Genomic DNA, 19,084 nt, shown 5'->3' on the forward strand with positions numbered 1-19,084 from the left:
TTGACTGCAAAGCCCAGGTTCTGAACCCACTATGTTAAGACGTGTCCTACTTTATACTGAAACATATTATAGAATAACAATTAATAGAATGTAGAATATACCAAAGAAACAGACTTAAACATAAAAGGCAGCCTAGGAAATGATTAATCGTAATCATTATATGAAAGAATTTCATATAAAATGAAATAATTTAGATGCATATAAATTTATAAAAATGAATTATAAAATATTTATAATTCATATAAAATATTATTTTGTTATTTTATTATTTAATATAAAATATGAATTATAATAAATACATAAATTTATAAGAATATAAATTTATAAAATTTATAAGAATTTATATTTTCTTAGATGAAACAATTTCATCTAAGAAAAGAATCATAAAAAATAAATGAGGGCAGCACAGTGGCTCACATCTGTAATCCCAGCACTTGGGAGACTGAGGTGGGGGGATCATTTGAGCCCAGGTGTTCTGAGACAAGCCTGGGCACCATGGCAAAACCCCATCTCTACAAAAAATTAAAAAAAAAAAAAATTAGCCAGGTGTGGTGGTGTGCACCTGCAGTCCCAGCCACCAGGAGGCTGAGGTGGGAGGATCACATGTGTCCAGGCCATGATGGTGCCACTGCACCCCAGCCTGGGTGACAGAATGAGATCTTGTCTCAAAAATAAAATAAAATAAAATAAAAGGAACAGAAATGGATAATAAAATAAACGTTTAAAAACGGAGGATTCAGGTTATTTCGCAGCATAAACAAAATGAATTCTAACACAAAATTTAAATTAAAAGATTCATATATTTTTAATTCATAATAATCTAAAAACCTCTGTAACCCAACAATTATAATCTGAACCAAATAGCAAACAACCAAATGGCATAAAGAATTTGCCATACAGCAGGGCACAGTAGAACATGCCTGTAATCCCAGCTACTTGGGAGGCTGAGCTGGGAGGCTTACTTGAGCTCAGGAGTTCAAGACTAGTCTGGGCAACATAGACATCATATCTCAAAAACAAAATTAATTGAAAAAACATAAAAAGAAAATTTAATAAAAAGAATTTGTCATAAACAGGAATGGTTCTTAATGTATAAAGAGTTTATATGCATAGTTTTGAAAAAAAACCTCCATGGGCAAAGGACGTAAAACAAGACAATTCAAAAAGAAAATAGAAATAGGAAACTTTTTTAAATGTTTGTTTAATTATATAACTGTAGAATGCCTCCTATGCTGAATGCCTTAGCCCTAAGTATCAAACAATACCAGTGTTATCATAGAGCTCATAACTGAGTGGTATTTAGTAAAAAAGTTAATACACAAATTACCATAATTCAATGTGATTAATAAGTGGTACTGTTTAAGTACACAGTGCTATGGAAGATACCAATTAGAGACTTATAGAAGGCATTCCTGGAAAAGTGTTACCAAGGCAGAAACCCAACAGATTGGAGGTACAAGAGATGAATTCCAAGACTGCAAACAGGATGTGCAAAGGACCAAAGGTTAAAAAGAACATGGCTCTTTGGGGTAACTAATAGAGTTCATACAGCCAGTTTTGGTTTTGTTTGTTTTGAAGTACTGGGGACAAGTTGTGGAGGGTACAGTAAAGGTACTAGGGTGGGGAGAGAAAAAGGAATGTAAGTTAGACTACGAAGGGCTACAAAGGGTTTTGTAAGCCATGTTAAAAGTTTGGTATGTGGCCTGGTGCGGTGGCTCACGCCTGTAATCCCAGCACTTTGGGAGGCCAAGGCGGGCAGATCATGAGGTCAAGAGATCGAGACCATCCTGGCCAACGTGGTGAAACCCTGCCTCTACCAAAAATACAAAAAAAATTAGCCGGGCGTGGTGGCAGGCACCTCTAATCCCAGCTACTTGGGAGGCTGAAACAGGAGAATCACTTGAACCCGGGAGGTGGAGGTTGCAGTGAGCTGAGATCGCACCATTGCACTCCAGCCTGGGCAAAAAGAACGAAACTCCACCTCAAAAAAAAAAAAAAAGTTTGGAATGTGTACTGAGACAATGGGGAAGCATTAAGATACTTTAGAGGAACAAGACAATCATATACATGTTTAGGGAAGATAACTATCTCAGCATTGTCAGTATGGGAAAGGGTTTTGAAAGAAGGCAAATGAGAGGAAAGATAATCAGGCATCTGCTATAGTAACCCAGGCATGAGATGTGAATGACAGTTCAACAATAATAGTGTTAGAGAAAGAAGGAATAGCCTGTGATGAGACTTACTTAGTAAGAAAAATCAGAAAGACTTGGTCATTGACTAGACAAAGAAAGAAATAAAAGGACAGAAGTTGAGAATGATGTCAAATTCTAGCTGAGACAACTGAATGAATGATGGCTCATAGGAGTCACAGGAAGAGAAGGGGCGTATGATACAGTCCGGCTATGGACAGAAAGATCCATGGTACAACAAAGGGGAGATGGGCCATTGGTCAGGGTCTGAAGCTCAAGAGCAATCTAGGCTTGAGAACGAAATGGTAGTCATTAACACAGAGATAAAAAAAATGAGAAAATATAAATGAAAATAATGATAGACATCTTTTATCTGTTACAGATTAATAAACCAAAAATTAATTGTAATACCCACTATCAGTGAGAGAATAGGAAAACTGATATCCTCACAACTAGTGGAAGAAAAGCACAACTTTTCTGAAATTATATGTGATAGATCTAAATATACCAAAATGTATGCCCAAAAGTATTCAGTAACTCACTCCACTCCTAGGGACTCCCCAACCTCTTACTATCTTCTACATTTTTCCCCATAGTACTTATCTTCTAACAGTTTATCTATCTAGCAAGCTATTACATTTATTATTTTACTGAATGTCTCCTCCATTTAAATATGTAAGTCCAATGAGGGCCAGGATCTTACCCTATTTTGTTCACTGACCTATCCCAACTACCCAGGACAATGTCGGGAACATAATGGGCACTTTCACAAAACATTTGAATGAGTGAATGAATATATGAAAGAACAAATGAACAAGTCAACTAAACAAAAAGATATTATATTCATCTATCTCGTTTGTAAAGATTTTAAAAGACAGCGCTCAGAATTGACAATGGTATAAGAAAAATACCACTCTCATACATTAGTATGAGAAATGTAAACTAGTACAAGCCTTCTGGAAAGCAATTTAACAATCTGTGTCAACATGTTAAATGTATACACTCTTTGACACAGCAATCGCAGTTCTTAAAATTTACCTTACGCTTTGAATCAGATAGTGGTGTAAAGATGTATACTTAGAAACAAGTCTATTGTTTATAAAAGAAGAAACTTGAAAACTTCAAATTTTACCAATAAGGGTCTATAAATTATGGAAAATCCAAAGTGTAAGATAATATGTAGCTACCTTAAAATAGTGATATTAAACATATGCTGACATGAAATAATATTCCCAACATAGTGGATGAAAAAGTAAGTTATATTAACAATTTATAGGAGGATATAATCCAGATAATGTATGGGTCTATACATTATACATGCATAGAGAGGACATGGAAGTGTGGTCACCAAAACTTTAACAAATATTACCTGCAGGTGCTGGGGCTTTAATTTTTACTTTCTTCTTTATGCTCTTCTTTATTACTTGAATTTTCTACAGTGTATATCATCTTTCTAATCAGAAAAAACAAAGCTATTTTCATTTGAAAAACCTCAGAAAATTCTGTTTCTAATCACCCTTATGGTAATATAAAGTAAGAAAGAAAATTTATTTTCCATCATAAAGCTTCTCTACCAGATTGGTAAACCTTAACTATCTTGACTTCTCCTTTATATTAAATGTAAAAAAGAAAAGGTTTCAACATTGTTTCAGGAGACTATTCCCAGAAATCCACCAGCAATACCCGGGCTAGTGTGACTAAAAACCAGCACCAAAGTTATGCTTTCTTCTGGCCGAGCACCTTTTCTTCTGCATTGATCTGTAATGCTAACGTATCTTGCTCAAACAGAAAACTAAACCAACCAAACAAAAAAGACTGTATGTTGTCTATACTAAAGGCCTTAATTCTAAAGTGTATGCTTCTTGGAGAGTGTGAAATATATGGTTCAACTTACCTAAAGAAGCAATGCAATTCCCTAGCTACTTATTAAGCTCAGAAGTAATTTGGAAAAATATGATCTTAGGAAACAAACAGCATAGAGTCTGGCTCTGCCACCTGCTAGCAACATGATCATGGGCAATTTATTTAACTTCTGTGTGCTTCAGTTTCCTCAACTATAAAATGAAGATACCACAAATGTGATATAATTGTTGAGGGGCCTATATATATTACTGAATATGAAGCACAGATCTTTACATACAAAACGAGTATCTAATTTGTAAAAAGCACGCAGATGCAAACTCCCATCCCTTCATAATGAAAAGGATAGCAAATATCACTACTTCTCCTGTGAAACCTTCCCAGACTTCCAGCAGAATTAGTTCTGCTTTCATAACACTTTCGCCATATTGAAATGTTTGTCACCCCCAACAATGAGACCTTCTCCAAAGTAAGAACTATGTTATATCTTATTCATGCTTATGTTTTCAGCATCTCATACAATGCTTGGCATAGAGTAAACAAAGAAAAACTGGATAAATGGGTAGGTGAATAAAGAAATAAGTGAATAAATATTATTAAAACATCTAAAAAATGCTTATTCTAGAATATAGCTGTCTCATTATTTAATCAAAGTCAAATGAATGAACTAGAAAAGCTTACGTAAAGGAAGCTAAAATTAAACCAATTCTTTCAGAAAAGCTAAAACAAAATAAGCCATACCAACGTCTCACATTAAATCAGTGACAGGAAATGTCCTCAATAAAAAGTCAAACTTAACACTGCACATGATACTTTCTAATATCAAAATCTATTTCTGTATTCCTTTATTGACGACAATTATCTTATAAAATTAAACACGTCTTTTGATAGTTTCTTAGTTTCTGCTACTATATAATACAAATCCAAATAACTATAACTGTCAAACACACATACACACACACACATACATGCACACACACACACACAGAGAGAGAGAGAGAAGGAGGGAGGGAAGAAGAGAGGGAGAGGGAGGGAGGGAGGGAGGGAAGAAGAGAGGGAGAGGGAGGGAGGGAAGAAGAGAGGGAGAGGGAGGGAGGGAAGAAGGGAGAGGGAGGGAGGGAAGAAGAGAGGGAGAGGGAAGGAGGGAGGGAAGAAGAGAGGGAGAGGGAGGGAGGGAGGGAGGGAGGGAGGGAGGGAAGAAGAGAGGGAGAGGGAAGGAGGGAGGGAGGGAAGAAGAGAGGGAGAGGGAGGGAGGGAGGGAGGTAAGGAAAGAGGGAGGGAGGGAGGGGGAGAGAGAGAGAGAGAAAGAGAGAGAGACAGAGAGACACAGACACACAGGCTAGCCAGGTGAAAGGCAAAAAAAAAAAAAATTGGCTTTCCCATAACTATCAATAAAACAAATCTGTAAAATGCTGGAATAGCCTATAAAAAAACTTCCCCAAGAGCATAAAAGAAAGGATCTGGAGAAGAAGAAAAAAACTTACAAAGAGTTTGCTATTGAAGAACATATGAAAAAAAAAGAGAAGATGAAAGTAATTTGGCCTCATTTTAAAAAATGAAAAACAAGAAAGGGTTATCAATGCAAATAATCAAATCAACATTTCACCAAAATCTACATGGGAAAACTTCAAGTTGGAGACTTAAAATTGTTCAAAATATTAAAAGTACACACAATCCAGCCTCTTCTAATAGAAGTGCTATTAGATCTACCTGACTGAAGCTTTATGGTCCTTCAACTATGGGGCTAATTATGTAAATGCAAGTAAAGATGCTGTTAGTATTTGAAAACTATTTGGCCTCTTAATTTAAAATTACATTTGCACTAAAAGTGTTTACCTATTATAGTGCACAGCAAAACTTGCTTTAACACAGATAATAAAAGGGTAAATGCAAATTGAAAAACCATAAAATCCAAATTATGAAAGTATAATGTTTCTAGAAAATCAAAAAGTTATTTAATTACTGAACAATTTCTAAATCAAAATCTCTTTAGCAGACTTAGAGACCCAAACGATCATCTAAAGTTTACTACAAATTAAAGTATTCCAGATCATGGCAAATATTTCATTTCTGCCCATTTTAGTTCAAATAAAAAGCAATAAAGTTGGGACTCATGAGTTGACTTTCTAAGGGTAAGCTTTCCTCTGCCTCCATGGGGGAAAAAATTCACACCATTACTTTAAAAAAAAGTAAACTTGGCCAGGTGCAGTGGCGTACACCTATAAATCCAGCACTTTGGGAGGCCAAAGCGGGCAGAGCACCTGAGGTTCGAGACCAGCCTGGACAACATAGTGAAACCCCATCTCTACTAAAAACACAAAAATTAGCTGGGCATGGTAGCACACACCTGTAATCCCAACTACTCAGGAGGCTGAGGCACAAGAATAGCTTAAACTCAGGAGGCAGAGGTTGCAGTGAGCCAAGATCGTGCCACTGCACTCTACCCTGGGTGACAGAGTGAGACTCTGTCTCCAAAAAAAAAAAAAAGCAAAGTAGCAGGAAAGATTCTTCTACTTGGAGAAAAAAACACCTAAGTAGTTAACCAACAAACTAATTATTACCACATGAAAAAGAATACATAGTAAAAGTTTTCCAGAATTGTGTCCAAACAACAGAAAAACAATATCCTCACAGTTATAACCATAAGTAAAAATATACTATAATTCTAATCATAAAGTATCAAAAATCGCTCTAAATACAAAGAAATTTGATATAAATCACTCACATTGTAAAATGAAGGTAGGGTTTATGTATAGCAGCAGATGATGACTGTTTCTTTGGTGATCCTGAGTGACAACTGGTCTCAAAAATTGATAAAGCATTTTCATCTTCACTATCCTCTAAAATTAAAGTTTCTATATCTGTTTAAAAAAATCACAATGGTTATGAGGCTTACAAAATCATTTAATATTAGTGCCCTACCAAAGCTAAGAAAAATTGGGTTAAAAAATCAAATGACATTAATAAGTTATCTACCAAATAACACAGGCGAATTGAGAAACTGCAGCTTTTAAAATAACTTATAAACAAAATTAATATAGCACTTTCACCTTTACAGACTATTTACTTCAGTGTTACGAGATATAATTTGGAAGAACTCACTGACTGGCTTAAAAAAAAAACAAGTCTGGAAAAGATGTGGCACTCTCATAAAATCCCACCTATGTAACCAAAAATCTCCGAGTTAATTTTGACCAAAACCAGTCCATTTCATATTTGGTTTAATTAGTAGGTTAGCTGAGTCAAGGCCAGTTCTTATAAAAGCAACAAGGAACAAATTGACCCTTATTTTTTAAAGAGGATACACCTTTTCAAAGAAGTCTTAGTGTAGTTAAGATGGAGTCAGAAATTCCGTCAAAGCTGATCTTAAAAATACACTCATTCATACAGCATTATTCTCTCTGTGAGCCTTAGGTTACCACTCTGAAAATAACTGGAACTAAAATCTCTACTGAGAATGCAACACTTAAAGCCTTACCTGGACTACCACCTGAAGTATGAACAGCTGTTGCTATACTTCAAACATGTCTAATGAAAAGTGACAATTCATTCAATAAAAAGCAATGCTACATGTGTACGGGATATGAGGGAGAATTAAGATTAAGAGAAATCATATCCTTTCAAAACAAACAAAAAATATACAGATGCATTCTAAAATGAGATGCTAAATTATGCTGGCAGATGGAGATCTCAAGTGGCTTTTAAAAGCTAAATATTTAATCGAGACCATCCTGGCTAACATGGTGAAACCCCGTCTCTACTAAAAATACAAAAAAATTAGCCAGGCGTGGTGGCAGACGCCTATAGTCCCAGCTACTCTGGAGGCTGAGGCAGGAGAATGGTGTGAACCCAGGAAGCGGAGCTTGCAGTGAGCCAAGATCACGCCACTGCACTCCAGCCTTGGTGACAGAGCCAGACTCCGTCTCAAAAAAAGAAAAAAAAAAAAAGCTAAATATTTAGTACAAGTCATATTTTAATCTGGGAAATAACTGAGTCTCTTTTGAGTGATAATTTCATACACAAGGAAATATTTATCTAAGAAAAATATTAAAGGTCAAGCCAGAATAAATAATATGACTAAATAGCTAAAAACCAATTATTGATAATCAAATAAAATTTGGTTGCTCTTCTCCACTGGTTCATGGCAACTAGTTCTACCAACTGCAACTAAAGCATACTTTATATTTACACACAAAAAAGCTGTAAGAAAACATAGATAATAATGTTATAAAACGGTAATTCACAAATGGAGATAAAAAGCTATGATAATCTCTCCAAAGGAAAAATGAGGTTTTTATGATTTTCTAAAGGTGATGTAAGTTTTTTGGGAAGTTTTGGTACATAATATACATATGAAATACATTTCCAGTTATGAAATTCAGAAATAAAAAATGCACAAATCATGGCATGGTGCTGGTTCACAGATATTCAGTAAAATATGCATTCCCCTCTGTCTGCCAAATTTAAGAAATCAGGTATTCCATGTGGTATCTTATGTGAATCTGTCACTAAACAATTAAAGTTTCTGAAAAATATATTTATGACAGAAGAATTCATTGACCAATATTCATAATTTTTACTATATATATTTTTAATGTTAGTATAATTCTCTGAATAATTTTCTATTTGGTGCAGACTGCATTCCAGACAAGGTGCTAGGAACTGCAGAAATTAAGATAATCAAAAGACATTACTTTCCCTTCAAAGTTTATGAGCTTTATACTCTGATTAGAATGTCAATCTAATTTTTAAATGTTTTTCCTGTAAATGAGTGATGTTTTAAATTTTATATATTTATTTATTTATTTATTTAATTTTTTTTTTTTTTTTAAGAGACAGGGTTTCATCATGTTGGCCAGGCTGGTCTCGAACTCCTGACCTCAGGTGATCCACCCTCCTTGGCCTCCCAAAATGTTGGCATTACACAGGTGTGAGCAACCGCACCCAGCCATGAGTGATGTTTTTAAAGGTAGTTTTCTGTTTTTATCTCAGGTGCAAAGTATAATCTGAAGCTTCATAAAACTCAAGACCCTCTAAAACGAGATTCTTATTTACTCCCTTACCAATACCTTACACTCCTATGAGCACTGCACACTGCAGAGTGCCCTACCAATAACAACAAAATGATTAGTTTAATCCAAAGAAGCATTATAGCAACATAGGTAAGAGCAAGGGCTGTCATCAGGCTCCCAGGGTTGAGGCAGGTCCCAGAACTTATTGAACGATCTTATATTAAATTACCAGGCTAGGCGCGATGACTCACATCTCTAATCCCAGCAATTTGGGAGGTCAAGGCGGGTGGATCACCTGAGGTCAGGGGTTGGAGACCAGCCTGACCAATATGGTGAAACCCCATCTCTACTAAACAAACAAACAAATACAAAAATTAGCTGGGCGTGGTGGCACACACCTGTAATCCCAGCTACTTGGGAGGCTGAGGCAGGAGAACTGCTTGAACCTGGGAGGCAGAGGTTGCAGTGAGCCAAGATCAGGCCACTGCATTCCAACCTAGGTGACAGTGAGACTCTGTCTCAAATTTAAGAGGATTAATAGGCCGGGTGCAGTAGCTCACGCCTGTAATCCCAGCACTTTGGGAGGCCAAGGTGGGCGGATCACCTGAGGTCAGAAGTTGGAAACCAGCCTGGCCAACATGGTGAAACCCTATCTCTACTAAAAATACAAAAAAATTAGCTGGGCGTGGTGGCAGGTGCCTGAAATCCCAGCTACTCAGGAGGCTGAGGCAGGAGAATCGCTATACCTGGGAGGCGGAGGTTGCAGTAAGCCAAGACTGCGCCATTACACTCCAGCCTGGGCAACAAGAGCGAAACTCCATCTCAAAAAAAAAACAAAAAAAACGATTAATAAGTGATGATTTAAGGGCTTTAAAGGTTAACCTATTATTATTATTATTACAGTCAACTTTCTAAAGATAGTAATAGCCCTACATTAAGATGATCAGAATGTCCCAAAAGTGAACATTGATTCATCTTAAAAACATTCACCAGGCAACTACCATATGCCAGGCAATATGCCAGGCCTGGAATATATAGTACTGAATAAACAGATATATTACAAAAGTGACACATAAATAATCTTATGAGGAAACTATATTTATTCCTGTATTTGTTTCATCTGAACAATATAAAAGCGTAGTTTAGAGTACCTTCTTTTTTGTCACTCTGGCTAATTTCAGCATGAGGGAACACTTTTTGCAAGACTGCTAGGATGTTGTTGAAGCTTCTTTCCAGCAGTGGTCTTATGATGGGGGATAGCGCATGCCCTGAAGACATCACAGCACGTTGGGAAGCAGGCACGATATTCTGCATTGCATGGTAAAAATCTTGGGCACTAAGCACTATTGAGGAAACATCCAGCTGCAGTTTATGACTGCTAGCATAGATCTGGGGATAACGCCTCCGCAGTGCAATCAGAGCGGCTTCAGTGCACAGGGCCTTGATATCGGCTCCACAGTAGCCTAATACACAAAAGGAGAAGGATAGCAAAGGTACATTCATTATTCCATGCACCAACTATGTTTTGTAAATATACACATCTTTAGCTAAAGTCATAATCAATACTAAATCAATAACTATGTGCAATTTTACCAGCAAAATGAAAACTAGCCATTTAAAATCACCAAACAAAACTGTTGAATAAAGGGCTGAATACTTACATTAAGATTAAAAATGTTTTGAATATTTTTAATTAACAAAAACATAAGCTAACAATATTAAAACAAAACAAGCTATGTATCTTAAGTATGTCCTTGATATGAGCTTTAAAACAAAAGCCATGTATTATGTGATTAACTGATTACAATATACAACTTTTTTTTTTTTAAGAGACAGGGTCTCAAAAAAATAAATAAGAGACGGGGTCTCACTCTGTTGCCCATCCAGGCTGGAGTGCAGTGGCACAATCCGGCTCACTGCAACCTCTACCTCCCAGCCTCAAGTGGTCCTCCCCCTTCAGCCTTCTGACTAGCTAGGACTACAGGCGTGTGCCACCACACTCATATAATTTTTTTCTTCTCTTTTATTTATTTTTGTAGAGATGAGGTCTCACTATATTGCCTAGGCTGGTCTCAAACTCCTGGGCTCAAGTGATCCACCCGCCTTGGCACCCTGAAGTGCTGGGATTACAGGCATGAGCCACCATATCTGGCCTACAACGTATAACTTTCTTTAGAAAAAAGTTTTAAAAGAATAATAGTTTCATTTCAGCCCTTCATCAATATTCCCAATCATTAGGTTAGTCCTCATGACATTATACTCACTTATAAATGACTTTTTCTAATATTATTAACTTCCAAACACATATAAAATAGTATATAAACAGAAACTTCAAAAACAGAGCTATTCTACTACCAACTCTGAGTGCAACCAACTATTAACATTCAGTTACTCCCATAATTATCATTTAAAATTGTAATTCATCTGATAGTTCCAAATATATTAAAGTAAATAAGAACATTAAAAATATTTCCACTGATTTTCCACATTAACTTTCTTTGTTTAGTTTAAAATGACTGATAATCTAATTCTAAGGGTTATATCAACATGAGGTATTATTTATTACCCATGTTTAATGTATGATACAATCAAACAACAGATCAAGCCCTACTGTTTTTAAGTCATTTCATTCATCTGAGTAACAAATACATACAAAAACACATGCTCTGCTGCATCCTTGTCACGAAAAGGAAGAAAAGCTCAAACTAGCCATATTGTTTTTCCTGTTGGCAATTAAACTTGCATTTGGCCACAATTATCAGTTATGCCAGTAGAGGGAACCATTCCAATAGTTATAGAATATTAGACCCCAACTAAGCTTCAACAAACAATACCAGGTTTATTTTTATTTTATTTTTGGGAGACAGCATATCACTCTGTTGCCCAGGCTGAAGTGCACTGGGTGATCATGGCTCACTGCAGCCTTGACTTCCCGGGCTCAAGAAATCCTTCTGCCTCAGCCTGCTGAGTAGCTGAGACTACAGTGTGTGCCACCACATCAGGCTAATTTTTTTCTTTTTTTTTTTTTTTTTGTAGAGATAGGGGTCTCACTTTGTCCAGGCTGGTCTCGAACTCCTAGCCTCAATCCTCCTGCCTCACCCTCCCAAAGTACTGGTATTATAGGCATGAGCCATCACACCTGGCCTATTTATCTTTTTATACCTCACAATGACCTTATAGAACACTTAAATACTGAATTAAAAATGGTGATTACAAAGAAAAACTTATTCGAAGTTAGGGAAAAACTTAATATGACCTAGAAGAGCTTAATTCAGAAGACTATAAGCAGATTACGCATTAACATTGTTCCATGACAGTGATCTGTCTCACAGATAATTCTTCAGATAACCAAATTTACCACTAGTGTCTCGTTTTATTTTCTATTTCTCAAAGAATAAACCTGGAAAAAAATTATCTTTTCCTTTTGCATATACACCCATTTCATTAATTTAATAATGTATAGAACACTAGCTCAAAGTTATAAACAGTTAACAAAGTAATCTAAGGATATGATTATAGAATGTGAATTATGTCTTCCATTTCAGAGGAAATAAGGAATATACTACCATCTTCAAACAATATAAACAATCACATTTCTATTTCTTCTTTAAAAGGATATACACAGTTAATGAACATACTATATGGTCCTATTTTAAGTGCAAAAGCCTAAGTTTAAAAAAATTAAAACTCAGAAACTATTAAGGCAAAACAAATAATTAGCCGCTAGAAGGCATTGTAGGTAGTAAATGTTACCCATAACATTTAAGTTTGCCATAACATGTTAATTACATATATAACAGCAATGTATTATTTATTCATTTATTCCAGACAAAGAAATGATCAACAGACCCCATTTAATGAAGTAGATTTTCACATTAATTATTATAACCAACAGACTTATAAAGGAGGAAATTTTTTTACATTTGCTTATAAGTAAGAATTACCAGTTTATATCTGTGGTTCTCACCTTGATTATCCATCTGAATAAACACTGAAACTGAAACAAAAAAAAACAGATTCCCAAGCCCCACAATAAACCCAGTGAATCAGAATCTCCGGGGGCTTGAAATCATATGTGCATTTCAAGAAAGCTTTAGACGTGATTCTGATACACACAAAATTGAGAACTACTGATTTAACATACTTCCTTCTAAAACTTTAAAACTGCATCATAACCATGGCTAAATGGGTTATACTTAGGGTAACCACATGTGCTGGTTAGGCCTCCTGTCCTGTCATAATAGCACATCTTTTCACTCTCAAAGGGTCCTTGTTTAGAAAATAAATAATATGATGATTCTAGTAATACTGAAAATATACTACAGCCTTTTAGGAGTTAAAAGTTAATATTAAAGAAATTATAAACATCCCTTTCATAACCATACTACATCTACCATTACAATTCTAATACTCTGTGAACACATTTAGATATCAAATAAAGAGCATTCCTGAATACTGCTATTAAGATAGAAATTGTTCTGAAAGACTGAAAATACAGCTACTAAAGAGGTTAGACTAGAAACAAGGTCATAACAAAATTTTATAAAGTTTTAAGTACAGCATCACACATAATGAAGGCCCACAAGATATACACTTCATTGAGACTCTTTCATTGTTTTAGCCCTCTCATTGAAAATGGAATAGAAAAATATGACTAGAATTGAGTGTTTCATTAATCATAAGTTTCCTACTATTTATGCAAATGTTCCTGATATCAATGTATGTTGAGTTTTTCACTATGCAAAAATCACACCCAATATGCATGCAAAAACCTCTAAGAACTTGGGAATTTCAAGGTAAAAGTTACCAAATCCATAACCTCTAACAAAAGGTCAGCTATCTTCACAGCTGTTCATCAAGACTACATACTCTATTAGGCATAAATTTCAATGAACTGAACCTATTCATGTTAAAACATGTTTGGCATACACAGACTAGTGAGTTTGTAATGGAGTTAAAATTACTATTTCACTCCCGTTTGAAGATCTGAATTTGATTTTTTTTTTTTAATGTGAACCGGTTTCTCAGATGGAATGAATGTCATAACAAAGAACAGAAGTCATTTAATTATAATGGATTTTTATGTCACTGTCCAGGAAGAAAATGGTATATAAGCAGAGTCTGCACACATACTACCACCCCACAGAGGGGAGGAAAAAAAGGTTAAGAGAAATTTATCAGTCCTGTAAGAAATTATACCATGAAAACTTAAGAAACCGCCTAAAAGCTAAAAAAAATCACTTGGAAAAATGAGAAGTATTATCTTTGGAAATGCAAAAGGAAACTAAGATTCTAATATTTGGGGTGAAGAATTAAACTAGAGTATGTAATATTTCAGATGGTAGACAGGATAATAGAAAGTAATTTAGAATACCTATCTCTTAGGGAATTTCCAAAATGATCTGACAACTTGACTTCTGCTTATTTCAGTTAAGGATCATTCTGTGACAAATTCACAGAAAAATCTACAAAGATTTCCCAGTCTGATCTGAACTCTAGTAAAATATCATCATAAATAAAAGGGGTCTATTTTCAAAAAGGGAAAAGACTGGATTTTATACCAAATACCACCCTCTCCCATAAAGCAGCACAAGGCTTTGCAAAGGTCAAGCCAAATTTACATGAAATGTGTTTGGCGCATGCTCTCTTATACCAGGCAAAGCTTAAACTGAAGTAGTGCTGGAGAGATTTACGTTTTCTCCTCACCAGAAGATGTCGAGGTCTTTGTGGTTCAAAAGCTGAGGGATGCTGCTTCGGAGATGGAGGTCCCTGTGGATGAAGAGGATAATTTGGATGTAGCTAACTGAATGGACTAATGTTCTATTTAAGTTTTAATTATTTGATGGTGGATCACAATGATTTTTTAAATTAAGTTGTTCTTTTTGGCTTTGGTAACTTTAAAGTTTTCCCAAGTAAGTTGTTGTTAGTGGACTTATTTGGGGGATTTCTTCATAATGCTTAAAAAGTTCATGAAGATTGGGTTTTTTTTTTTCATTTATATTTTTCAGAGTATGAGAGGAAAACAGACAAAAGAGGGGGAAAGAATGAAGGAGAAATACCTATGTGTATATTCAGCTGCCTAACATTGTATTCCTTTTTATTTCAGACCTAATTAGAGCCAAAACCCTGAATTCCATCTCCTATGTGTGATCATCTGTGCAGATAAACACTCTCACCACGTCCTAGAAGGACAGTAGTGTTCATTCACTCTGTGGGGAGATCCTCCACTCTGTGAAAAATTTAAATTGGAAAGTTTTACATTTGGGGAACTACTACCAAATATCATTAACTATTTTCTTTGAAGACCTCTCCCACCCAACTTCTTTCTAGACCACAGGAATGAAAATAAGCCCGTTGTGTAATCTGCAAAGTAGAAGTAAAAGGCTGCAGTCCTGCTTTGACATGGACCTTTCTCTCTCAAGTTTAAGCTTATTTTTCTTAGTAAAATTTCTAAGAGGGAATGATCTTCAAAAGGAGACCCTGTATTAATATTATGGATACCCAGCACTCAATGAAAGGCATGTTATTATTGAGCTTTGTTAACTAAACACCTAATGGCAGTTAAAATTCTAATTTAGAAGTACTCAAACATTAAGTGAAACAGTTAAAATAACTTTAAAACATAAAGGCAGAGACAATCTATTGCACAATCAAAAACATAACTATGCTCATTCACATTCCAAATAAGGGGAAAGGGAGGTTGAGCAGAACAAACAATGACAATCAAAGAATTCAAACAGTAACACTCACCAACACATTTTTCAGCCAATTCACCTAAAAATGCATCTGACAATTTTGGATTCCAGTCCCTGGTATGGATCTGTAAGATGTGTTTTCTTGCCTAAGATGAAAAGCACAGATATATAAAATCTTGCCCAAGAAGAAAAGTACAGATAAAATATTATCAATCCCTCAAATACATTAGGTGGAACAAATTTTGACAAACAATATCTCATTAAAATTTTTATTTTTAAAAAAATTTAAACACCTTAGCATCTATCTACATCAACTCTGATTCCAACAATAAATCTGGGAGATATGTAGTAGAGATTTTGTCTGTGTTTCACAACCTAAGACTTTTAATGTTGTGAAAGGTGAAGAAAATTGACTAGCAGCATATAACAACTAAGTGACTCATCTGGGACTAGAATTCAAAACCATACTTCACTTTTCCACCATACCACTTTTACTATTTGAAAATATATGAACAAAAAACTTTCATGTTATAAAAGTTAGAGTCATAATTTTAAACAAACTTTACATTTCATAGAATTTGTGGTATTATGATCAACAATGAGCAAAATAACAAGTAACTTAAACTTGAAAAAAGTTTTTAATTTGGAAAGTATTCAAGTTTAAGTAAATATCATGCATGCCAGTTGTGGTGGCTCACACCTGCAATCCCCGCAGTTTGGGATGCTGAGGTAGGAGGATCGCTTATGTCCAGGAGTTCAAGACTAGCCTGGACAACATAGTGACACCCTGTCTCTATAAAAAAATTGTTTTTTAATTAATTGGGCATGGTGGCGCACGCCTGTGGTCTCAGGTACTCAGGACGCTGAGGTGGAAGGATCACTTGAGCCTGAGAGGTCGAGGCCTGCAGTGTGCTGTGATCACACCACTGCACTCCAGCCTGAGTGATAAGAGTGAGATCCTGTCTCAAAGGGAGAAAAAAAAATCAAGCATATTATTACTTTGTCAGTGAGTTAATGCTTTGGCATTTAATACAAGGTATTTCAATAAATATCAATTAAATTCATTGAAAGATCAAAGAGTTATCAACAATTTTACATTGATTTCAGCATTCTCTAGCTTAAATCTGACTGCATAGCACAATCAAAATTTTAACGTCTTGCTTCCAAAACAAACAGAAATTTATTTTTCTAAAATAGTTTTTTTGTTTTTGAGACTGAGTCTTGCTCTATCGCCCAGGCTGGAGTGCAGTGGCGTGATCTTACTCACTGTAACCTCAGCCTCCTAGGTTCAAGTGATTCTCGTGCCTCAGCCTCCTGAGTAGCTGGGATTACAGGTACCCACCGCCACACCTGGCTAATTTTTGTATTTTTAGTAGAGACGGAGTTTCACCATGTTGGCCAGGCTGGTCTTGAACTCCTGACCTCAAGTGATCCGCCCGCCTCAGCCTCCCAAAGTGCTGGGATTACAGGCGTGAGCCACCGCGCCCAGCCTAAAATAGTTTTCTTAAAAAAACACTAACATATAAGAATCTATAATCAGCTGATACTAACCACCACCAACAGTAAGATCAGAATTTTGTTTTCACATCTGTCTTCTTTGGAGAAAATTACAACACTTTTTAAAAATTGAGTATGCTTGTTCCCTCAACACTGCTATCTAAGCTTCTTGAGACATGAAAAAGTAAATTATAACCAAGATGATAACATCTTACTGTCTTGATGAGGAATTTGGGGTCCAGCAACAAAACAGAACAACTTCAAAGTCATCAAGATAAATCTTGCTCAAAAAGTTGACAAAATCTGGAATCAATAGCTACAGTTTCAATTCCAAGTTCTAAGTTAGGCATTCAGCTATGAAAGTTAAAGCAATGATATGACACTTATTTTCTTCCAACTTGAAGTATCTGCTTGAACAGATACTAAAAAAAGAAGGTCCAAAAGAAATATCAACCTAACAGCATATATATTCTGTAAGATGACATTAAGAATCTATACAAACTTCATTAGCAGCACAGGTACTGTGCTAAGGGTGATTAGAAGACCCTTCAAAAATAAAGAACATGTAAAAAAAAAATTATGCTGGAAGATATCCCAAAAAGAGATCCATTCTTATCCTCTCATTTCCCTAAAAAGAGGTTTAAAGTAACGAATTATCTAAGGTTAGCAAGTTATCTTCAGGTCCCTAATAATGCTCTTTCCCTATATAACCCAATCAAAGTCACCTTCCTTTTGTCATACTAAAAACAAGACATGGAATGAAGAAAAAATTATTTAAATGTAGAAATCAAGAACTGTTCATTATGAATTTTACTCTATATGGCATACCGAATAGTAAGTCAAAGGGCTTCCTCTAATACCAAGTACCTTCCTCTACTATTAAACGTCAAAGGCAAATTCAAGCCCCTCATTTTTCAGAATCCACAAGTACACATACAAATATATATTACTTATAACAATCATAAAAATGATGATTAAGGAAAATAAGAAATTAAAAAGCATTATTGCATATAGAAGGTGTGTACTATTTTATGCAAATAGTTAACAAAATTATTAAAATTTGAAACCAAGATTTACTTTTATTAATCTTTTACTTAATCAAATAGCAAGAGTCATGATATTCTATTGGACAAACCACAGGACTGAGACACTGACTGGTATCACTTCAAATTAATGACCCAAATGGGTCCTTATTACTACTCTTAATACTTCCGTAGGCCATTCATTATGCCTTTCTCCTAGCAGACTATTTCACAGCACATCTTCACACTCTGCTGATGACCGTGCCTCCCGATTCACTGAGAAAACTGAAGCAATCAGAAAAAAACTTCCACAGACTCCCCACATCCTAATCACCAAAGATGTCCACCCATCAGCATGTGTGCCAACAATATTCTGTCTTCTCTCTGTTGTCACAGATGAACTAGCCAGCTCCTATCTAAAGTCATTCACGCCACTTTTATGCTAAATCCTATCACTTTTTGCCTATTGAGGACATCTCTCAATTTCACATAAAAATTCCCTTTTCTACTAGATACTTCTTCCATCTTGAAAACAATGAAACACATTATCTTGCCCCTGCTTCCTTCAATATCATATCACCTAAATTATTTGCTTCCCTTTGCAGAAAAACTCTTTTTAAAACATATCTATATTCACTCCCTCCAATTCCTTCCCATTTTCTCTTGAACTAACACACTCCAATTAAGCCTTTGCACCCACTACTAACTGAAACTGTTCTCATCAGATTCACTGACAACCTACATAATGATAAATACAATGACCAATTTTCTGTCCTTAGCTGAATGGACTTAGCAACATGTGACATGGT

At 35.5% G+C, this 19,084-nt stretch overlaps 1 protein-coding gene across 2 annotated transcripts in view; it reads right to left on the reverse strand.

Annotated features, from left to right (window-relative positions):
• Nucleotides 1–19,084, reverse strand: part of ATAD2B (ATPase family AAA domain containing 2B) — a 180,800-nt gene that overhangs the window by 65,619 nt on the left and 96,097 nt on the right. For both annotated transcript variants that reach the window (XM_012497764.2, XM_003270569.2), the window contains exons 15-17: nucleotides 15,812–15,902; nucleotides 10,213–10,524; nucleotides 6,775–6,910 (exon numbers count right to left, since the gene is read on the reverse strand). In XM_012497764.2, coding sequence (XP_012353218.1) covers nucleotides 6,775–6,910; nucleotides 10,213–10,524; nucleotides 15,812–15,902 — 539 coding nt within the window. The remainder of the gene's footprint in view (nucleotides 1–6,774; nucleotides 6,911–10,212; nucleotides 10,525–15,811; nucleotides 15,903–19,084) is intronic.

The sequence above is a fragment of the Nomascus leucogenys genome, chromosome 19 (assembly GCF_006542625.1).
Source record: "Nomascus leucogenys isolate Asia chromosome 19, Asia_NLE_v1, whole genome shotgun sequence".
Lineage (NCBI taxonomy): Eukaryota > Metazoa > Chordata > Mammalia > Primates > Hylobatidae > Nomascus > Nomascus leucogenys.